Source organism: Notothenia rossii, assembly GCF_949606895.1.
Source record: "Notothenia rossii genome assembly, chromosome: 11".
Lineage (NCBI taxonomy): Eukaryota > Metazoa > Chordata > Actinopteri > Perciformes > Nototheniidae > Notothenia > Notothenia rossii.
The window spans coordinates 11,644,231-11,667,282 of NC_136910.1; the positions used below are offsets into that span (position 1 = coordinate 11,644,231).

The 23,052-nt window shown below is 40.4% G+C and overlaps 3 protein-coding genes across 6 annotated transcripts in view; 1 reads left to right on the plus strand and 2 right to left on the minus strand.

The window, feature by feature from the left end:
* Window positions 1-15,920, minus strand: LOC307024169 (pleckstrin homology domain-containing family S member 1-like). Of its 2 annotated transcripts, none has more exons than XM_079658043.1 (16): window positions 15,887-15,920; window positions 9,677-9,714; window positions 9,180-9,295; window positions 8,964-9,082; window positions 8,684-8,818; window positions 8,062-8,137; window positions 7,897-7,926; window positions 7,082-7,135; window positions 6,597-6,668; window positions 6,343-6,467; window positions 6,124-6,165; window positions 5,903-6,028; window positions 4,260-4,385; window positions 3,714-3,818; window positions 1,590-1,725; window positions 1-1,492 (listed from the first exon to the last, which is right to left on the minus strand). In XM_079658043.1, exons 2-16 carry the CDS (start codon window positions 9,699-9,701, stop codon window positions 1,421-1,423), a joined length of 1,359 nt encoding a protein of 452 aa, XP_079514169.1. In that variant the 5' UTR covers window positions 9,702-9,714; window positions 15,887-15,920; the 3' UTR covers window positions 1-1,420. The 2 variants fall into 2 exon arrangements, with proteins under 2 accessions (XP_079514169.1, XP_079514168.1); XM_079658042.1 differs by lacking the exon at window positions 15,887-15,920 and adding an exon at window positions 10,486-10,578.
* Window positions 12,678-22,058, plus strand: LOC307024170 (zinc-binding protein A33). Of its 3 annotated transcripts, XM_079658045.1 has the most exons (7): window positions 12,678-12,862; window positions 13,351-13,441; window positions 17,437-17,532; window positions 18,422-18,643; window positions 18,752-18,771; window positions 18,879-19,021; window positions 19,172-22,058. In XM_079658045.1, the coding sequence occupies exons 3-7, from the start codon at window positions 17,497-17,499 to the stop codon at window positions 19,747-19,749; spliced, it is 999 nt and encodes a 332-aa protein (XP_079514171.1). In that variant the 5' UTR covers window positions 12,678-12,862; window positions 13,351-13,441; window positions 17,437-17,496; the 3' UTR covers window positions 19,750-22,058. The 3 variants fall into 3 exon arrangements, with proteins under 3 accessions (XP_079514171.1, XP_079514172.1, XP_079514170.1); XM_079658046.1 differs by lacking the exon at window positions 13,351-13,441; XM_079658044.1 differs by lacking the exons at window positions 12,678-12,862; window positions 13,351-13,441 and adding an exon at window positions 17,097-17,318.
* Window positions 20,594-23,052, minus strand: part of casp7 (caspase 7, apoptosis-related cysteine peptidase) — an 8,250-nt gene continuing 5,791 nt past the window's right edge. Inside the window, exon 7 of the mRNA XM_079658047.1 lies at window positions 20,594-23,044. Within this exon, the coding sequence (XP_079514173.1) occupies window positions 22,818-23,044 (227 nt within the window). The 3' untranslated portion in view covers window positions 20,594-22,817. The remainder of the gene's footprint in view (window positions 23,045-23,052) is intronic.

Here is a 23,052-nt window from a genome sequence, read left to right on the forward strand (position 1 = left end):
TTTAACAATCTGGTAATTAGTTTTATATTCAAATACAATTAAAACATTCATTCAACACTGATTTGCTGCACCCTCTGAGAGGATGGATTTATTTATAACAGAGTATTTAAAGTACAGTAATGTCTCATCTCGGATAATAAGCTCCATTTAAACTTAAAACAGTCATCTTGATAAGGCGTATAAAATGCCATTAGAATATTAACAGTGTAAGACGGTTTTGTATTTGATGATAACAGTTATAAAGCTCGGACTGGATGGTAGCACTTCAAGTGAACCAGCCTTGCAGATAAGTTCCATCTGATGTTGTCTGACGCGGAGAGGCATTGGTCACCAGACATAGTTTAAAAAGGATAAGAAAACATCTTCCCAAACTATATTAAAATTACAATCCAGCAAAGTGTCTTCAGCTTTAAATCGGAGAGAAAGGGATGAAACGGCCAGATGAGCAACGCTATACCCTCTGCATATTAATTCACAAGACTTACCCTAAGGTGTGGTGGACGGCATGAAATACTGGTTCTGTGATCTGTTTCGTCATTCATCCGCTCCTCATTACTTTCAAAGCAGACATATGTGACTAGGAAAGGAATAATATGCACGTACTGTAAGCCTTTCTTTACGTAACCACACAATAACAACAAAGGCATTTGGACAAACAATTCATCCGTCATGGATTAGATTACAATCGAATTTCATCAGAGGTGCCACCCACTGAGCAAATTGGAATTTACCCAGCATTGCTCAGTGATGACATTCGCACAACAACAATGTTACAGAGATTAAAATAAAGCTTTAAAATTCACTTCAACTTTACATTATATATATATATTTAATTCCTTGATTTGGATCATAAATGTTGATTCAGAGCATCTTTTCTTAAGCCTTACATAATCTTCATGTTCTTCAAATCACTTTAAGTCACTTCCTCTCTTGGATAGAAGTTAATTATAAAAAAAAAATAACTTTCTTATAAAGTGCATATACAATTTTCTACACATTATGCCTTGAATTAAAAAAAAGACATTTGTCTTTCTTGGGTCTAGGCGTTGTGAGAATGTTCTTTTTTTAGTATCACAAAGGCGGTATGAGGAAATGTTTCAGTAAAACCCTTGCCTTTGTTTCCTTCCCCGTACAGCTTATCTACAGTCACTACGATACATAATAACATTATTAAAGGTCAATCTGCTAAAAGTGCAAGTCATTGGCAACTAAATGTTTTTGATCTGTCCTGATATAAAGTGAGTCATGAGATTTGGAAATCATTTTAACTTCCTCTAGACGTTTGAATCCGGTAAACCTTAGAGTGATAGATCAATAGGAACTGCCCACATCCCGGGGAAAGTACTGTCCGTTTGTAAGGGAGTCAATACATGGTACAAACCAACATATTGTGGAAGTAACTCTCATGTTTAGTTTGCATTCAGTCGATGCAGTGGCCGTTTGGTGAATGCAGCGGTGGGCATCCAGGCCGGCGCAGGATGGTCACTTTCACCTGAAGAAAGGGAAATAATGGACCTTTTAGTTGACCTTTTACATAGTTATTGATATCATGAATGCTCAGTATCTTTTGCCATTTTTTCTGGACGTACCTCATTCTTGAGAGACTTGCTGAGGAACATGTTGAACTCGTCCAAGGTGGCGCAGTGCAAGTCATTGATTGCCAGAATTTCGTCTCCTTTGTGAAAGTGGCACACATTCTGTGGCTGGCCTGTCCACGCAGACACGCTACAACACACACATACACACACATAGTTTTACAGTAGATTCATCCTGGAGTTCGAAATCATAGAGTCATTTACATTGTGCCTTTTTTGTATTTGTACATCCATACAGATCTGTCCTTGCACTGAGGCCGACAAGATCAGGCTTCAGAGAGTCGTAAAAGCAGCACAGAGGATCATCGGCTGCCCTCTCCCCTCCCTGATGGACATTTACACCTCCCGCTGCCTCAGTAGAGCCAAAAACATTATCAAGGACAGCTCACACCCCGGCTTTCACCTGTTCAACCTGCTGCCCTCCGGCAGGCGCTACACGTGTATCATATCCAAAACAAACAGACTCAAAGACAGTTTTTTCCCAAGAGCCATCATTGCTCTTAACAAATGAAATCATATGAATCAATGTGACTCTGTACATACATATATATCATTACTATTATTATTATTATAAATACACACTATTATAATTATTATTTATTACATTACCGATTTTATTTGTATACTCCTGGACATAATTACTGCACTTTATTCCTTATTCCTTTATTCCTTATTCCTAAGTATGTATGCTGCGTGTATTCTGTTGTCTTATGCTGTGATGTTTTTGTTTTTGTTTTGATGGCACCCTTGAAAGGGAGAAGCATTTATTATTATCTCATTGTACATGTATAATGACATTAAACGATTCTATTCTATTCTATTCTATTCTATTCTTGTGTCGGAGTATTCTCTCCAAAATAAAGTCACATAACATGCAGAACAGTGGGCCGATAGCTGTTAACAGGTAAGGCTTGCCCAGTGTTCTCTGCAATGCAATTCTACGGTATCTAGGTCAACTTCAGAGACAGTGATGATACGGCTGTCTTGATGTGTCGAGTAGGATTTGAGGAGCCACCGAATCTTTAGATAAAGAACATTACTGCTTGCCCTGTTTTTGATAAATATTCAGAGAATGGCTTTGCTTCAAAATGCATTCAGCCTGAGCACTTCTGTTCATCATTGATCAAGCTTCAACAAACCTTCAATTTGTGTGAAACATGAGTTCAGTCTGGAGAAGCTTCCATGTTTTTCATTACTTTGCTCAAACATTTCCACCAGAGTCATCTTGTATTAAATGTCTTTTAAAATGTAAACCTATTAAGAAATGTGCCATCAGCAGATAAATGAAGCTCAGCGTAAGTTCAACCAGGAAGACCGTCTTTACTGATTCATTTACTATTTCCATGTAACTACTCTTTCTCCTCTCAATAAGTGATCGGGGGCGTCACTCCCCATCTTAACCAATCACTTTGCTCTATTCCCACAAGCCTATCATAGCGCTCTGCTAAACCTTTTAAATCTGCTCTCCCCCCTCTGACAGCTGTCATTTCAGGTGACTCAATCAATGCAACCCTCCTCCACCCCTTTTCACCTCCTGTCCCTCTGAATCCAGGGTCAAGCTAAGCCACTCCTCTTCAGACCGACCCACCTATCCATTCACCACCACCAGCGTCTAGACCCCAGGGGGCTTTCATCGGATAGGGTCTCCCCTGCCCTACATTTATTTGTGTATCCCTGGCAATAAATATGTATTCTTACATCAAAACCTGATTGAACTAACATTGTAGGTCAAACTAACTTAGATCTTACGGCCCAGCGTCTACACATACATTTTAGCTGTATTGTTTTCTTGTATGTGTAACACACATCTGGAAAAAGAGAAACACTCCAATCCAGCAGTCTAGACAATTCACATTTTGACTTGCACTTAGCAGTGTACTCAAGACCTGAAGCATTTCTAATCTTTTGTCTTCTGTTTTACATGCGTAACAACAGTAACTATGTGTTGGGTGCCCTAAACTCAGTACTGTGCTTGAATGCACCCTGTGAGGACACCGATGCAGAGATAAAGAAGCTGCTTCTCTGCGTAAATAGAGGTAGGAATAAAGATGGAGATATGCGGTTGCTGATTTTTCACAAAGTCTAGAAGACTTGGCCTTGTTTTATAGACAAACTTACCTTGGTTTCCCATCCACATCTGTTAGTGTCAGGTGCTTTTTCAAATCTCCCTGCTTGATCTCGAGGTCTCTCTCCTCTGGGGTATCCAGAAGAAAATATGTCAGCCTGGGATGAAGTAAACAAGTTATTTGTTTACTTTTTTTATTCTAGCAGTTTTATAGACCAGGCCTTTAAACAATTCATTTGAACTCTGGAAGAAAGGTCGCCTCAGTTCCTAATGTGTATTGCCACATTATTCAACTATCATGCCAATATCTTCTTGCATAAACCTTCAGAAACCACTCAAACCAGTCCAGCAACATGTCAGCGTCAGTCACCCTTTTTTTGTTCTCTGTAACCATTACAAAGCAGATTGACCTTGTTGATCTCTAATAGCACAGAGTGGTGGTTTAAAATGTGTCCTTTTGTCCTAACAAAAAAAGGTTGAATAAGTACTCATGCTAACTCTTTCTCAGTTGATCATCACACCCACATGTGTTGATTTATACTGTAAGACAAGAGAGGTAATAGTATCTACTTGGTAGTTCAGTTACTTTGTAATCTCACTTTTCAGAAGAGCTTCCTTTTTCCAGTGTTGGCACAATTGGTGCATCAAGCATATCGTCAGGAGAGATGGCACCGTTGTCACTGGAACTGGTGCTGAGATCTGACAGTGGACGTGTGTTTTTACCTCTGCAAAAGCAAGTTGATTATCACATCACACCTTAGTACACGTTTCACTTAGATTGTAATGCAGATTTTGGCGCTGTATGATAAGTATTAGATGGTCATAAGTCTTGCCCTTGTTACAGAAAAACGAAAACACAATCAAAGACAATAAAAGGTAGTAGAAATGATTGATGGAGGGTGAAAGATGTGCAGTTCAAAAACCTGAAGAGTTTTCTCTCAGTTATTCAAAACCAGACATCTTGAGATGTTTTAAAAATAATTCATAAAAACAGCATGAGAGATACGAATCACTTTAAAGGCGCAACAGGAAATCTAATTAAGAAGCACTTTAGAAAGGAGTGTTTTGACCCATTTGCCAAATGTAGTAGAGGAAGAAGATTCGTCAGTGTTGCAGCACAGCAAGTGGCCAGAAAACAAAAATCAGTGTGAAAACACAGAAGAATCACACAGTTTTGTGTTGAAGCATATTTCAGAAAACAAAACAGGAACAGGGGATGATTGCCTGAAACAGCAAGAAGACACACAATGTGGATCGCCTGCTGTATTGGTGATTAACACAATGTCTTTGTAAACAGGCAAGTCAAATCTGATTTGCCAAGAACTGCCCTCCTTGAGATGCTGAAGAAAACCAAAAGCCTGAAATAATACCTTTTGCATTTTTAGGGACTTGAGATAAGCAAAAGAAAGATGACTTTGTGCAAAAATTAAGGCATTGTCAGTTGTACTGTATGGAAAAACTAAGGCTACAGAAAGGGATGATGTTAACAAAAGATGTACTATTATTAATTGTCACCATCTGGTGAAAATTCCTGAATTTATCAGATGGTAGAAAACAGATTTTCTTTTTCGGTGCAGTCGTAAATTTCACTGCATATTTACATTTACATTTATCCTATAATAGTCACTTCTGGCTGCTGTTTATGCAAAAAGTCAAAACTTCACTTTAAATTGTTACAACAGTACTTGCATACATAGATTTTAAAGCATATAATATGCATAATCGCACGTATAAGTTACAGTGTAGTAGTCAATCTTTGCTTTTTAGGGAGCTCAGAATAATAAACAAAAACAGCTAACGTATGAGATCAGTTACACCTGACCTGTAATTCAGCTTGTGTATTTTACCGCATGCATTATCATGACTCGATAAAATAAATCTGTGCAGATGTTCTGTTTTTAAGGTATAATGTCTACCACAACATGAAAAGACATATCTTTTTATAGCACATAAGTTGTCAAACAGGCTCTGAGGTGCTGCCTTTCTTAGATTCTAAGCTGGTCCTGGAGTGTCAACAGTTCTTTAAAAATAACTCCCTTCTTGTTGTTCGTTTAGGTGTCGGAGCCAATGAGGCCGCAGTAACCTCTGTTGTTGAGCGAGCTATTTTGGTATCTAGGGCACTGCCAAAACATGTAACAGAAAGAGCATAGGGCACTGACATTGAAGACACAGTGAAAAGTCAAAAATAAACACACGGCCCACAAAAAAAAGAAGACAATCTTGTATTTCATCTGTGAGCTACCTGTACTTAGAGTCTGTCTCCTCATCGAATGGAGGAAGTGGGGAAATCCGAGTCTTCAGCTTGTCAAAGATTTGCGTGACAGACCTCATCAGGGTGCCTCCGGTCACTTGCTCAACTTCACCGTCACTAAAAACATTTGTCACAATCATCTTCTGTTAATCTGAACATTAATCAGTGATTATTGATCATTTTGAATCTGTCCTTCTATAAAGCAAACTTACGCTGCCACTTGTGCTTGTCTTAATTCCTTCATCGACACATATCTGCAAGTAACAGATATTCAAAATAAGAGATGAACAAATAAATCATATTTATTATTGTATTAATGCAGGTCACAATTTCAGCATGTGTCAATTTAAGAAAGTAATTACTAAGAATGAGAGTGTCTTTTTTTTTTTTTATTCGAACTGGAAATACTCAGATTTACAATTAACACTCACACTGAGTCCATGCTTCTGCGACGGGTGGTGCCATAGTACGCTGCTGATGGTGCTAAGTAGGCTCTGGGATTGTCATAGATTGGATTTAAAGGCTCTGATCTAGGTCTTCTGATATTTTCTTCAGTCTAACAGACAATCAGAAAACAATTTGTTGTACTTAATGCAACCAAGACAAAAGTCACCTGTACCATTATCATTGTAGAATACTCAATTAAATTAGATATGTCATTAACAAACAAGCCAAAATATAGCACCTCTGATTCTGCAGTGTCATTATCCAAAGCATTGGACGATGGATCAGACAGGGACCGAATTTTCAGCATTGACTGAAAAATAAAAGAAAACACTCATTATAGCTCCTAGTACAAAAATCTAATATTTTTTAAATTATTCCTGCAGCAGAATGTGTTTTCTATAGAAATAAGACTTCCACCATTATTGCAGTTTATATGTTGCTTCAGCCACTTCATCTCAGTGTCCCTGGGTCTGATGCATCGGTGATACATTAAACTCGGATAAAATCTCCAGAATAGGTCATGTAAAAGTGAGGACTAAATGTAAAGGGAGGGCCCACAGATCAACAATGAGATAATATGGATACACATGTTTTTCTCCGCACAAAAAGAGAATAACAGATCAAATAGATTCACACAAAGGAATGATTGGTTGAAAGTATGCATGCATTTAGAAAGTTAAGCCAAATTCATGCAGAGTTTTTGTTGACATTGTATGGACCAACCTGTTCAGGCACTGTGGCAGAACCCTTTTGCCGTATAAAGGGTTTTGAAATAACCTGGTTCAACAAGAAGACAAGAATATTTTTTAAAAGTCAAAAAGAGAGTTGATCGATAAGCATGGTTGATAGATTCAAACTGTATGGTAGTCGTTTTTGCACTTCTCAGAGACTCTGAAGGGATTCAGACTGCCCAGGTGTTGTGATAATGAAGGAAGATGTAGATAGCAGGAAATTGATTTAAATTAATGTAAAAATTAAGTACCAAAAGAAAAAAAGCTACTCATTGGAAGATAAATCATGTTTACATTCATTTGAGCCAGGCAACGAGTAATGCGAAAGAAAAAAAACATGATGAAGTATAAAGGAAATTGTTAAATATGTTATAAAATGTGTTTATGTCTTTCCAAGAATAAGATGAAAACATTGATACCATCACTGCGAACAATCTGTAGCTGGAGCCAACAGTCTGTTAGCCTAGCTAGCACAGCGACTGAAAACAGGGGGGAGGAAACTAGCCTGACTCTGTTTCAAAATCTGCCAACAAACATCTTTTAAGTGCACTTACATGTTATATCTCATAGTTGCTGTATTTCTTAGGAGCACTGACTAACTTGTGTGTGTCACCTGGAAGTTAGCTTTGTGTTGCTAAGCTAAGCTATCTGGCTGTTAGCTTGAGCAACCTTTTTATCTTACTTATGTGCCATAATCTTTTCAACTTACTCTTGGCAAGAAAGTTAATAACTGTTTTTAAAAAAAAAAAGTAAGCTACTTCTGTACAGCAGTCGGTTGTCAACGAGTTAAATACTTTAAATATTTACCTCTATTGTTTGATTCACATTTGACAGTTCCTTTAGTAAAAAAAAAACACATTTACATTGTAAATAGATGAACAAACATAGATACAAAGAAAAGTGAAGTAGAAAAGACACTTGGTCTTATAATGCTGTTACAAATCATGATAAAGAAATAGAATCTCAATGTACCTCAGAATTCAGACATTTATGTGGCCGATTCTTCAGGGCCTCAAACAGGTCAGAGAACCAGCCGTCCACTTCCTCACTAAAAGCAAGAAGGACATATGAAACACTTAAAAATCTAATTTTGAGACTCAAAGAAAATATGGCAATTACATCTATTTTAAAAGTCAATTCCAAAATCCAGAGTGGAAATAGTGACCATTAGAAACCAATTTGTCTTAGCCAAGTGGAAGGAAAAGTCATGTTTTAGATGATAGACTACTAGTCAACAGGAAAACAACATCATTATTCATTTTTGATTGTTACTGTAGAACGCTCAAAATAGTGGATGTTGAGAAAGGCAGGGGAAAGTGTTAAATGAATAATAATTTGGTTTCGAAAATCCCCTTTGACCAATCATTACAAATAACTAAATATCCAGCTTTAAATTGAGATATCACATTAGGTTGCTTTTTTTTAAATATACACCTTTTTGTGTTTTTGTAGAGTAGAATGAAAGATTATTGAGTTTCAAGAGTGTGTGAGGTCAGGAGTCTTACAGCACAGTGTAGTAAAAAGCATGGAAATGGGAAGCTTCTTAATTTTTCACCTCAGTGTTTTATCCCCTGTAAAAAAACAGCTGACTGACCTTGTATCCCCGACAAGGAAGTATTCCCGGCCAGCTGCCCTGATAAAGAGCACACATGATGGAGCACACTTGAAGTTTTTCTGGACCCATGCCCATCTCTGGTGGTTTTGAGGGGAAACAAATAACAGTGATACCCTGAAAAAGGGACACAAATGACACAAACACTGTAAGTTGAGCTGGAGGGGATCTCTACTTAAAACAAATTGCTATTGCATTTAGGAGCTATGAAATGCTTTAAATTAATAATTTCTCAATTAATTGGCATTGATTGATAACATACTGTGATAAGTCTATCCCTCCAAGCGGCCTGTCCCTATCATCTGGACTCCTGAAGTATTTCAGTAGGTATTGTTGTTCACTGATTTTGAAAAGCACAAAGTAACGCTTCTTCCATGATTTCTGCAGGAGAAACAAGACAAAATAAATAATGAAATATTGCGAGAAACAACACATGTAGAGATGAAATCATTTGTATTAGTTACTGTAAATCTGTCACCTCTGTCTTCAGCAGTTTTTGGGGAGGAGACTTGAACAGGTATCCAGATCTCACCTCCGCTGTCTTTTCTACTGGTTTGTAGAACACCGTATTTACATTACATTGCATTTTTCCACCTGAGAGCAAGAGAAAAGCCTGTTGTTTTGTGATCAATTGATTAAATCTCATCTTTGTTTTTATAAATCCGCAAACTTTCCTTCACTGTAAATTATATTTGGGGAAACCACCAAAGGAATACAATGAACAAAGAAAGAATAACTGAACAAATTAGTTTGTTACAAAATCAATTAAAACAATCATCAAATTACGAAAAAGAAAAAAACCTTACTACAGTATTAATGAGTTTGTTAACATTGGCACCATTAACATCAGGTTTGCATGTTCAATTATCAATAACAATATTTATAAACCGGTTTCCTCTATGCAGCACCAAAATGCCAATAAATAACTACACCTGAATCCAACGATAAAGCACATTTCCAGATGTGATATGTTACCTGGGCTCTTCTGGCTCTTAAGCATTGTGACACCACACCTGAACAAAAGAACACAGGAATGTATCAGTCCCTCTCGTTTTAAAACAGCATACAAATATCCAGAGGGAAATAGTTAAACAATCAATGCAGGGTTTGAATAGGCTCAAGTCTTTGTGACAGCATTGAGCTCTATACACAAAACAAAAGCCACGTTAGGCGAAAGTGAATGAGAAAAATAATAAAACGTTATCTTTATAATTGTAGAAAAAAAGCCTTTTATTAAACTTGTTTGTTTTTAAATTATATTATTGTTACGATCTGTCTGTGTTGTGTTTTGTCTTGTCTAGATCTGTCTTTGGTTTCCTGTTTTATTTTGAAAAGTGTTCCCCCTCGTCTTGTCTGTTGCTTCCTGTCCCTGTGTTCCCCTCTGCCTGATTACCCGATTGTGTTCACCTTGTGCCCCTGTTTTGTCCTCCCTCCTCACCTGTGTCTTGTTTGTGTCATTAGTCTTGTGTGCATTTAAGTTCTGGTTTTTCTGTCTGTCGTTGTGAGATTCTTGATGTTGCTCGAAGGATTTTGTTCGGAGGGATTTCTACGGTATGCCTTATTTTACTTTGTTGCCTGGCCTAGTTCCGCAATAAAAGTATTTTGGATTTCAAACAACATTCTGCATTTGGGTCCTGTGTACCTTGAGTTACATTCATTTACCTATTCATTGGCTTTCTGCTATGGTAGGTGGAGGGGAGCGTCCAGTGTTGAGCAGAAAGAGGCTGCTCTGGCAGAGGCGCACCAGATGGCAACAGAGAAACCGTGTTTATTGAAGTTCTTACCTGGCTGGATTATGGACTTCCTCCAGATATGTAATTCCCAGCCTGCTAGCCCCAGGCATGCTAGCCCCCTGCCTCCCAATTCCCAACCTGACACCATACGTCTCGGTGTGTTCTGTCTGGAGTCAGCCCCTGCTTCTTCCCCATTTCCTACTACTGTCCAGGATTCGTTCTCGGGTACTCGTCTGGCTTTTGGAGGTCCACAGAGCCTCCAAAAGGCTTCTAAGAGAAGGAGTCGCAAGTCCAGGCTACCAGCCTGAGCCCCAGCAGCCATGGTTCCCGCTCCAGTTCCGGCTCTCCGGCCCACTCCAGCTCTCCGTGTCCTGTCGGTGGTCCGGCCCACTCCAGCCCCTTGTGTCCTGTCGACGTTCCGGCCCACTCCAGCTCTCCGTGTCCTGTTGGAGGTCCCGCCGTCACCTGTTCCGTCGGGGGTCCTGCCGACACCATGTCCTGTTCCGTTGGGTGTCCAGCTGACACCTGTTTAGTCGGGGCTCCTGCCAACTCCATGTCCTGTTTCGTTGGGGGTTCCGCTGAGGGTCCTGCCAACTCTATGTCCTGTCCCGTTGGGGGTCCCGCCGACTACTGTTCTGCCGGGGGTCCTGCCAACCCCATGTCCTGGTCCGTTGGGGGTTACACTGGGGGTCCTGCCAACTCTGTGTGCTGTTCCGTTGGGGGTCCCGCCATCACCTGTCTCACCGGGGGTCCTGCCAACTCCTTTTCCTGTTTCATTGGGGGTTCCGCTGAGGGTCCTGCCAACTCCATGTCCTGTCCCGTTGGGGGTCCCGCCGACTACTCTTCTGCCGGGGATCCTGCCAGCTCCATGTTCCGTTCCATTGGGGGTCCCGCCGGGAGTCCTGCCAACTCCGAATCCTGACCTGTTGGGGGTCCCGCCGACACCTGTTCCGTCGGAGGTCCCGCTGCCACCCACCAGATCCTGACCCGCCAGGGGTCCCACTGACTCCAGCCCATGTTCTGTCCTGGGTCCCACTGACACCAGCCCATATTCTGTCGGGGGTTCCGTCTGCACCTGTCCCGACGGCTCCGGTTCCTGTCCGGCCGACACCGGTTCCTGTCCCACCAGGGGTCCCGCCATCTCCAGCTCCGTGTTCTCCTGCTCCGGCGATCCAGCTGACCCCGGAGGGGCCCCATCGCGGCCCGTCCTCCGGAGCTGTCCCGGCGCTGCCTTCTTGCCCGTCCTCTGGAGCTGTCCCGCCTCCGTCCTGCCCTTCTGCTTTGCCCCCGGGCTGTCTGTGTTTTGTCATGTTTAGATCTGTCTTTGGTTTCCTGTTTTATTTTGAAAAGTGTTCACCCCCCCGTCTTGTCTGTTGTCCTGTCTCTGTGTTGCCTCCTGCCTGATTACCCGATTGCGTTCACCTTGTGCCCCTGTTTTCTCCCCCCTTCTCACCTGTGTCTTGTTTGTGTGATTAGTCTTGTGTGCATTTAAGTTCTGGTTTTTCTGTCTGTCGTTGTGAGATTCTTGTCGTGCTGGAAGAATTTTGTTCTGAGGGATTTCTACGGTATGCCTTATTTTACTTTGTTGCTTGGCCTAGTTCTGCAATAAAAGTATTTTGGATTTCAAACAACGTTCTGCATTTGGGTCCTGTGTACCTTGCCCTCCAGCCATGACAATTATGCCCCTTGTAGCACTTTATCCTGTTATCTCAGGCTCGGAAATGACATTCCCAGAACAAATGATGATATCTCCACTTCTAAAAGGGTTAAATTAATCATCTTTTTTCTCAAAGCAAGGTTACATCTGTGAGTTGGATGTAGAAGTGTCAGAATCAATATAGATGTTTTTATTTTAAAGTAAATTCAGATTGAACACAGTAAGAAAATGTAAATGATATAGTGTCTGTCCAAAAAAAATAAAAACTTATAGTGAAAACCACCCTTGAATGATGGGATGGTAGACTAAAAGCTTTAGGAATCCAAGCTATAACATATAAGTACCCTGTATCAAGATTGATACAAAACAAATCAAATTTGACCGTTAGAGAGATTTAGCACCAAAAAAAACACTTCTGGGGTCATTTGGGTGGATTTGACCTATCTCTGGCACCCCTTGGTCGATTTTGATGGACATCTCTTTTTAACTGCTAGAGCCAATGGAATCGAGGGGAGGTTCCACAGACACACACGTTACCAAATAAGGAGTGAAAGTGACGCGTAGACAAAACCGGAGGCTGCATACACTCTGGTGGCTACCATTAGCAGCTAATATTAATTCTCCGATTTTTACATAAAAATTGAATTATGGATTATCAATACTTTTTTCAAAGTGACAGACACATTGGATTAACCTATGGATTAACCCTCGTCAGCATTTTTATCGTTTTAATGCCATTGAACACGACTTTTGATCAGAATAACAGCTAAAGTGAGACGATCTCCCGTGTTTGCTCCGTAATGCTGTGTTGTGATGTCTGTGTTTGCTTCCCCTGTCGCGAGTTCTGATCGCTCAGTGATGATACTAATACCTATATAATCTGTGTAATCTCAGTTTTAATCGGATATCTTGTATATATGTGCAGTTACGATAAGTAATAAGGGCATCTTTACCTTGAGTTCTGTGCCAAGTGCGTTCGCATTTTTTCGCTCAGGGGTCATTTAGACACTTCTTATGAGACTTATTTTTGTTTTGGTAAAAATGGTTTGTATCGTCAGTTAGCTGAGTTTCTTCCCGTTAATCTGGTATGACCAGTGTTGGGACTAACGCAACTACTTTTTGCGGTAACTAATATCGTTACTAGTTACCTATTCCCATTAAGTAACGCCGTTATAGTTATTGTGATTTAAATGGGTGCGTTACTGTGTTACATTATTTGATGGAACTGAACCGAATCTTCCTGCGGATGTAATTTACAGGCGAATACAGCGATGTCCTCTCACAGCACCATGGAAAAGTGAAGTAACCAGAGAGGAGTGATGATTGGTTAACGCGGGGTAACATTTCAGGGTAAGCCTATCAGAGACAGAGTTGGGCGGGTCTTGCCTTATGGGGAAAATACACACACGAACACTTGCTAATGCTAACACACACACACACACACACACACACACACACACACACACACACACACACACACACACACACACACACACACACACACACACACACGGCAACGCTCACCACCAGCACACACACACACAATGGCAGATGCAAGTATCAGCGAGAGCAGCAGCGCATTTGCAACTTGGAAATATAACCACTATTTTCAATTTGTGGGGATAAAGGACGCACAAAATATTACGGTAAACTGTGTGCAGGACAGAAAGCATTGTCCACATCGAAAAACAGCAATGCCAATCTCCTGAACACTTAAGTAATGTACATGGGGCCAGGGGCGGACTGAGAGGAAAAAGTGGCCCGGGGATTAATTGACAGACAGGCCCACTTAATGCGCGGCATGTATCGGCCGGCCGGCGACGAAAGTATGTTACTTAACAAAAAACCCTATGCATTTAATGTTATTTTGGACCATTATTCATATAGTAATCACATTACCTGAGCCCTTGAGTTGCCAAGAGCAAAATAGTTACAGCATATATTTAGTGATTTTAATGTTAACAGATCATTGATGCAATAACATTTGGACCCCATTTGCCTGACTTGACGCATGGAATAAAACATGGGCGTAGGAAGCATCCTCAATGTGGGTGAGACAATTTAACAGGGGGTGTGGGCAGGTGGTGGACCTCACCTCCTCTACGGGGGTCCGGGGGCATGCTCCCCCGGGAAGACTTTTTTTTAAATGTTGAAGTTAAATCCATCAATCTGGTGCACTTTGAGAGCAAAATTATGGACTAAATCTATGGATACATCTCTCAACACCCATATGAAACAGAACTGTAAACAGGTTTAGTTTTTCTTTCAACATTTATTCAGCAAGTGGAGGCAAAAGTGACTGCACCCAAAACAATAAACCTGCTAGCTAACTAGCCTAAACTCAGTAACATAATGTGGGCAACACGTACTTCTCCACAGCCGCGCGACCTCTGAGTCAGACGTCACTTCCCCCTTTTCTATCCTACGGGTACAGCCACTCCTCCTGAACCCTGTTTCCCTGCCAACGGAGCTTGTTTATCCAGCAACTGCCAGCTAGGTCTCTCAGTCCCTCACTCCTGATCGTTCACTGCACAGTGACAGCTGCTACGGGCCTGATGTGTGAAAGTGAAACTATCTGATAGATAGAACATAGGTAGCCTATCAAAACGGCCCAGCACAGCTCAGCCTAGCACAGCCCAGCCCAGCCCAGTGGGGTGTGGGCCACACCCCTCCAGGGAGTGGCTGGAAAACTTACAAATGTAACAGGGGGTGAGGTCAGGTGGTGAGGTCCACCAGCTGCCCACAACCCCTGTTACATTTGTAATAGCTACTACCTGTACTAGCCGGTAGGATTTAGGTAAGCAAAAAATAATAATAAGGGAGTGGCCGGAACACTAACAAATGTGGGCCGGTAGGATTTAGGCAAAGAAAAAAAAAAAGGTTTGTTAATTTTTTATTTTTTATTTTTTGGCCCTCCGGCCCACGCACAGCACCGGCCCACCGGGAAACTCCCGGTATTCCCAATTGCCATTTCGCCCCTGCATGGGGCTATAAAACTAGTCGCCAAAGACCCCACCGTCTCAACCACCGGCAGTGACCCAGATGGAACAACACCATCTAAACAGCCAAAAAACGATTTTTTTAAAATCACCACATGTCACCCAGAGTCAACTAAATAGAGTGATTGCCAGGTATGTTGTTGAGGACATGCTGCCCATCGCAACGGTCGAGTCTGTTGCCTTCAGAGAACTAGTCGGCAAAAAACAACACAAAAACTTGTATTTTTATTGTTATAATTTTTTAAGTAAAGTAAACTTAATTAATAGTTACTTTTCTAATTGAGTAACTAATAAAGTAACTAGTTACTTTTTTGAGAGCAGTAACTATAACTATTACTAGTTACTTTTTAAAAGTAACTTGCCCAACACTGGTTATGACACATTAATAGGTTTTTAAATATTAAGAAGCCCTGAGACACAGTTTCGTCAAAATAAAACCTTCAGGCTCTCGGGCTAAACAGGTTAAAATTACTTTTAGTAATGAAAGGTGCTTTACAAATAAAATGTATTAGTATATCATATTTAAAAGATGTTTCCTGTAAAGCCAAATCGGCATTAATTAAAAAGATTACAAGTATAAACAAACAGAATCTCAGCAGTGTTACAACTAAAGAATATTCATCATACTTTTTGTTCGATGTTAACAGAATTTAACACTCACTTTTGAACACAAACAAACATGTGCTGGCAAATGAACTTTAAAGTTCACAACACAAATCAATACAAAATAAGAATTATGTCACATGAATCACTGATAACAGTTTTTTTCACAGGAAAACAGACATAAGATTCTTACCTCAGGTGTACCAGATTCTGCACCCTCGCTCTCTTTGTCAACAAGTGTTCAGGAAACTGGGTGCTTTATCGTCCTTGGCAAAGTCTGACGAGAACAAGGAACTGGACTTTCTGGTTCCTTGCTGCTTTTAAAGGAAACCTATATTGTTGAGCTGCAGAATTCCAGGCGGCGAAATGTCTTTGTGATGAAGTGATTGGGAATTTGAGATGCTTAGAGAATGCCAAGAGATTTATATTTATGCACATGATAAATATCTCTTGAAGACTGACTAGTGTTTATGGACATGCATTTAGGTTATTTAGGTCATTTAGTACCAACAGTTTTGGTAGGATGTAGAGAGAGTTGAGCCAGGTCACAGTAGATGGGAGATTTACAGAAAGTCAGGCTGTGCCAACTTAAGTTTTTAGGCTCAAATTTCCCGTTGACAAGACACAATTAAAACAGTAGGAAATAAATGTTTGTTATTTTAAGGCGCTTAACTTAAGTCTTACCGGCAAAGAACCATACTCATGCCAGCTAATTTGCAAAATAGAATCCTAACCTAATTGTCTTTATGTCCTACATAAAATAGAAAGACATGTTTTTTATGAGCATGTGTTTTTATGAATTAGAAATAAGCAAGGTGGTGTAAAGTGAAGCGTTTCTGATTCATCTTTCTGGAAGTTAAATTCAACATTTAAATGATATACCGATTTCAGGTCTTTATAGTCCTTTTTCTATTTCAGCTGTCACTGATTCTTTAATCTACCTGCAAATGAGCATGTCAGTCTGTGTGATCAGTTAACAGCACTCAGATTGAGATGTGTTTGCCTGCATTTGACCTCTCCTTGCTTTTACTTATGCATGTGCCATTTGTGCTATGCACGGAAAAGGTCATATGGGTCATGCATTTAAAACAGGCATCAGCTCAGGCAAATGTAACTGCCCCAGGGGTAAAGATGCACTTCAATCACTTTGTGTTCTTGCAATAAAGCACTCTATATGAATTATACATGAGCTACAAAAGCCAGATCAACGTCTCATAAACTTCACAAACTTCCTGTGTTCATGTAGGCCACCCGCACACACACATGCTCACATACAAACATCAAGGTCAGTGTCAGGTCGGTATAAATAGAGCTCCTGTGGGCTTTTTGTTTAGTAGGACATGGAATAACTCTTTCTCAAAGCGGAAAATGTGAATGGCCGTTTGCCCTTCTCTGTCAGGAACCATGTTTTCTTCCTCTTGTCTTGTAAGTTAGGGTCATATTGTCTCCTTAATAAACCAAGGCGAATGCTTGAATCACCAGGACAGATATTACAAGGCCACCTTGTGCCCCCCCCTCCCCCCTGACATAGCCTTTACATCTGTGACAGGCCTATAAAAGCCCTCATGGTCGTCTTGCCACCGGTCAGTGGAGTTAACTCTACATACCTATACTGTCCAGAAATGGTAAGAAATTAGGTTATTTGGTTTCTTTTTGAGAAGGAAAGCACTGTTGACCCACCAACCTTAGCCTTTTGTTTCCTTTACTTGCATTATTTGATCCGTTTCTTCATGTATTTCAAAGGAACTACTCCTGAAACATCAGCAGCGCCTGCAGAGACAGAGAGATGGCATCGCACACAGAATGAAGAAGCTGGCAGCTAAGCAGGCGGAGATAACAGTAAGTCCAATATATTTAAACCCGGTTGAAATACAATACAGTACAACTTGCTTGCTGACATCTCTCATGACTCACTTATTTCTCACCTTCTTTTTGCTGTTAGCCAGCAGGTCAGCAGACCATCACCTGTAAAATCACACATGGTGGCCTTTTGGAAGCATGCACCTCATACAATTCATAGACAAGATATAATTTAATAAAGGTTGTTGGAAACAGTCACTTTCTGTGAACATTATCTTCCTAAAAATGCACAGTGTGTCCTTTGTGAACTGAAGAGATGAGATTTGTAGGTTCATGCTTTCTTTAAAAACTTTTATGATTCAATTTGGGCTAACAGAGAGCCTGTCCTTGTGCTACCGCAGAATTCTCCCTGCAAGGTTAAATTAATTTTGACTTCAGAAAAGCTCTGCTGAACAATATCCTTTATCTGTTTTTTGTATTCTTTTTAGTCCTCCTTGCTCCATTGTCCTGTGCCTTTCCATTAACAAAGCCTTTTTCTCTTAACCTACATAACCTGGTTTCTTTTTGTTTATTGCACTCTGTCGACTGTGATATATGAAAACTGATTTTGTTGATAACTTAATTGTTTCCTAATCATTGAATTCAAGTCAATTAAGTAAGATTATTCCTTGGGCAGAAACCTCTATTATTCAAACAAAAATATGAAATAATTCCCTGTTCCACATTTTTAATTGTAGGGATTTGCTGTCTTTCTCACATTCTTTCAGATGTGATTATATATAGATTATTATTATTTTTATATGAATTAATACTAATTGCCATTTTCTAATGTGTTGGACAGTTATTAAATCAGTTGTTCTCAGAGTGAGGGGTTGCTGCTTATGATTGCTACTAGGCACTTTGAACTCACATGGCCCTCTCACCTCAGAAAAAGACAGATGCGGTGAAGGAGAAAATCAGAAAAAAGTACGAGGACATGAAGCGGATCCTGGATGAGGATCTCCGGATTACCCTGACCCAGCTGGACACCGAGTATGAGGCTACAGAGAAGTATGTGGAGGACAGGATTGAGGAGTGCTACCACCTCACTCAGGAACTGGACCAGGAGCTGTCCAAGATTGATGAAAAAACACAAGAAATTGACATTCAGGTAAACACAAATTCACAGTTCTGGTCCACCTACCTACAGTATGTGTGTCTTGAGCTTTTTTGTCAGCGTGATTAAGATCAGTAATGATTGATTCTTCATTTTATACAGAACGCTGAAACAGAGAAAAAGTATGTTGACATTTCTTGAAAAAACAGCTTGCTACAAAATTAGATTGACAAGAACATACATTTAAGCTGTGCATGAATCATCAACTTATTGTTTCTTCTGAAATTAGAATATCTGAGACTCTGAAGCTGACTGACCCGGACCGGATTCAGATGGATGAGTTCAAATGCGGACAACTTCTGAGTCTCACTATCAACCTGCTGCTGTTCATCAGATCCCAGGTCCCCGTCACCAAGAAACTGTTTCAGACCTGTGAGTGAACCCAATAAAACAAGCATGTGGATTGAGATGTAAATTATTGCTTCTGGCTTTGTCACTGGAAACTGTCGATCAGTACATGCCGTTCTTGTCAACCTCTTTGTATGAAGACACACGAGTCACTGAATGTCTCTGGTTACACAGATGCTGCAGATGTTGTCCTGGACGCTGACACTGCTCACCCCAAGCTGATCATCTCTCCAAAAGGCGACTCAGCCACCTTCACAGAGACCTGGCAGGACGTTCCAGAGACTCCCTCCCGTTTTGAAACCACCTTAAATGTAATCAGCAGGGAGGGCTTAAGCGAGGGCCAGCAGTACTGGGAGGTGGATGTGAAGGGGAAGACCTACTGGGAGCTGGGGCTCACCTACCCCAGCATCCCGAGAAAAGGCAGAGAGGAGGACTCGTGGCTGGGCCGGGGCAAAGAGTCTTGGTGCGTGGAGTACTTTAATGGAGACTACACAGCCTGGCACGGTGGAGTCCAGCATAAACTTCCTCTACTGGCAGGAAAACAGTTCACTCGCATCGGGGTGTACTGTAGCTTCCCCGGGGGGGTGGTGTGCTTTCTAGGAGCGGACACTATGACCCCGCTGCACTGCTTCTGCGCTGGGACCTTCAGGGACACCCTACATCCGGCATTATGCCCTGGCCACGACAATGAAGGCACAAACTGGAAGTCTCTTAATATCTGTGATGTTTCCCGGTCAGCTCCTGTTCTCTGAAGTGGAGCGGGAACTCCTCAGGGGGAAGAAATTGCCAAGAATATGTCGCATTGTGGGGAATGAACATCAGCTTCTTGATTCACATTCTTATGTTGTGACATGGCATCAGATGCGCACAGCGCGTGACAGTCGAATCAACATTTGGAAACTTCAAAGCTTAAGCTATTTAAGATGAATCATGCAGATCATTTACGGTCATTCATGCTTTTCCTTATAGTGGACACACCAAAGCTAACATAACGTTAGAGCTGATCCTCTGACTGTTGCAAAGCGTGTTATGACATGATCAATCAGGGAATTGTTGATTTACAAAGGACAGGATTCTGTGATTGAGAAATAATTTGTTAAAATAGATCTGCTTTTAAACACAAATTGAACACAAAGCATATATTTATGTAATGTCAATAAATACAATGAAAATACCAAAACTGACTATGCTTTAGTCATCTGACAACACTTTTGAACTTTCCACTATACACCTTTAGTAAAATGTCTCACATGCTTGTTTAAGAACAAAAGGACAAAGTCATTTTCTTAAACATTTATTTTTTTACTCAAATGTTGCTTAAACATTATTGATTAGTGTATTTCTTTGAGACACTTCTCTGTATATGAATAAACATTTGGTGCGTGAGTATTAAAACAGTTTTGAGTGATATTTGTTGGAAAAAGACAAAGAAAACATCAGCCTTATCCATTGCCTTTTGATTGTTGAAAAATCTTCTCAGTCCATTCATTAGATTGCAAACATCTTCTTTGTGTTAGAATAAATAAATAAACCCATTCATGCATTTCAATCTTTTTTTGTGTTTATGAACGTGCAATAAAAATGAGACACAACTCATTAGAGAATAAAGTCTTTATGTTTTTTACAATCAAATGTTTACATAAGCATTCCTCTGTTTTGAAGATTGTATAAACAAGATATTGCCCCAAATTAGAAAAGAAAAATGGGCCAGATTATAGTTTCAATGTAATTCATTTTTCCAAATCTTTTAAAAATATATTCCTGAGGACAACAGCATTTAACACAGGAAAGCATTTCAAATGTACCCATAAGAAATCATTTTCCCTCTTTCAAATTCCAATCCAAAACAAGTGGAGCAAACACTCCTTTCAGCACAGGTTAGGCACCACATCGCTCGATTGGACAAGTGCACTGGGTATAAAGAGGACGTGTCTCTAACTGAAGCCACTACTGATCACACTCCTGGCAACTAGAAATATGATTGAAAAGTGTGATTAAAATAATACAAAATACAAGGAGTGAAAGGGAAAATAAAATGACAAATCAAGATATATTGCAGAACCTTTCGTCACTGACACATGCAGTCATGTGAATAATGTAAAAACATTGCAGCAACAATGAGAGAGTGTGTATTGCGGACATGTGGATTGTGTGTGTTCAGACTTATCACCACCAGTAATAGCTGCCTCTGTGATTGACAGACGTTGGCACGATAACACAGCGTAATTGCAGAAACAAACTTTGTGTAAGTTGTAATGACCATCAGCAAATGTCTATAATATTTTAAATATTATATTCTACCCTATAGCTCAATGAAAATAGCTAAATGAAGCTGTGTTGTTTTTTAAAAACTTGGCAGGGTGCACTAAGTGCTTCAAAATAATATATTTTTTTCTTTCTGACTTGGGTCTTTGAATATTTCTAATTCAAAGATCTACTAAAAAAAGAATAGGAAGACATTGCTAGGCAACTGTAACCAGGATGAAGTGTATGTTATGACAGTGTACAACACTAATATACAGTGAAATTATGTGGCATTTGTGCTTTGGGCCCTAGTCCAGCCTTACACTATGATATTTCCCAAATTTACGACAGTTTGAATTTCTCAAGTTCTTGTGCTAGTGTAAACAATCCTACAGCATGTATCTTATTATTTAATACAGTTATGAAAAAGGAATGTCTAACTTTAAAGATTAAATGAGGGAAATTCATAAACTGATGTGTTGGACCCTGACTGAAAAGACAGTCATTTTGATGATATGCAAATACAAAAACTTAACTTACTCTGATTTAAAAAAAAAGAAGCAAGTAAAGTCTTTAACATCAGGCAGAGAAAAAACTGGCTAATTGCAAATAATCATTGTGGGAGTGGACTATTTACTATGCACTTGACCCAAAATCTCATAGAACTAATCACTACACAGCAAAAGATCACACCTTCCTAGCAGTACGTGTATGACATTCCTTAACATTACATTACCCCACTTCCTGGGACATTAAAGAACCTGAGGATGCCAGCATGCAGCTACCAACAGAAACGCGCTAGGAAGGCGGAAACACCGACCCTTTGGCAAAAAGCACCGTCACGTTTCTGCTCAGAGGAGTGTTGCCTTTTTTGTCGTCTGTTTTTCTGACAATTGACAGCTGAAAACGTGGAAACACAAATAGCTGAAAATGATCTGATCCATTTTCCAGATGTCCCTCCAGAGGCTCCTTCATCTCTCCTATGGCAATCAAAGGATTTTTTAATCAATCACTCTATTCAATACACTTTCTATAGGCTTTTAAACATTCACCTGGATTCAACGTTGTAATGGTGACTGCCTCAGACAGGATATAATCTATTTCTGGAGAGACTCCTCTCAGAACCCTAAATGCAAATTATTTCATTTATTCAAAACCCATTTCATGTAATAAATGCAAGAGCCTGAAGCCTTCCCTTCTACTCGTCCTTTCAAAATCTATGCTGGAAAATGGAGAGACACATATTCAGATATGATTTCCCCCCAACCCACAAAAAGTGGCAGCACATTTTCCGGGCTGGTGGAATAACATTGATATTTCACATTTCACATGCCTGTCAAAAAAAAACAGTTCAAATTTGACGCCGTTATTCCCGAAGAATAACCTGAAGAAGAGGAAGAAGTTTCACCATCAGCACATGAACGCGGAGTGCCACTTTAAATATATTTTTTAAGCGGAGTGCTTGTTTTTTTTCGGGCCCAACTATCTCCTGCTGGGCCTGAATGATCCCTGAATGCTTTGACTGTTAAGGCGGTACCTGAAACAGTCGGTCAGTCTGTGATGTCATACAGTGCGCTCAGTTGAAATACAGTTCTTTTGTCAGCATGGAGACCACGCAGGGAATCTGCTTCTTCTCGCTGAAGCGGGGGTCTTCGGACCAGGACTCGAAGCTGGTGGCCACCATGTAGTTGACCCGGGTCAGGATCTGCATTATCTCCAGCTGCTTGCCGAACTCGTTGAGGACGTTGCAGAGCGCCTGGACGAACCAGGAGCCGCGCCCTGGATTCCTCCATGAGTAGTACCCTGCAACA

Excerpts from the sequence above, each read along its gene's own strand:
- LOC307024169 (XM_079658042.1), bottom strand. The coding sequence starts at position 10,544 with ATGCCTGGGGCTAGCAGGCTGGGAATTACATATCTGGAGGAAGTCCAT. Across the intron at positions 7,927-8,061 it reads ATAAATGTCTGAATTCTGAG|GAACTGTCAAATGTGAATCA; the intron begins GTACATTGAGAT and ends TTTTTACTAAAG. Across the intron at positions 6,669-7,081 it reads CTGCCACAGTGCCTGAACAG|TCAATGCTGAAAATTCGGTC; the intron begins GTTGGTCCATAC and ends TTTATTTTTCAG.
- LOC307024170 (XM_079658044.1), top strand. The coding sequence starts at position 17,259 with ATGGTCGTCTTGCCACCGGTCAGTGGAGTTAACTCTACATACCTATAC. Across the intron at positions 18,644-18,751 it reads CACAAGAAATTGACATTCAG|AACGCTGAAACAGAGAAAAA; the intron begins GTAAACACAAAT and ends CATTTTATACAG. Across the intron at positions 19,022-19,171 it reads CAAGAAACTGTTTCAGACCT|ATGCTGCAGATGTTGTCCTG; the intron begins GTGAGTGAACCC and ends CTGGTTACACAG.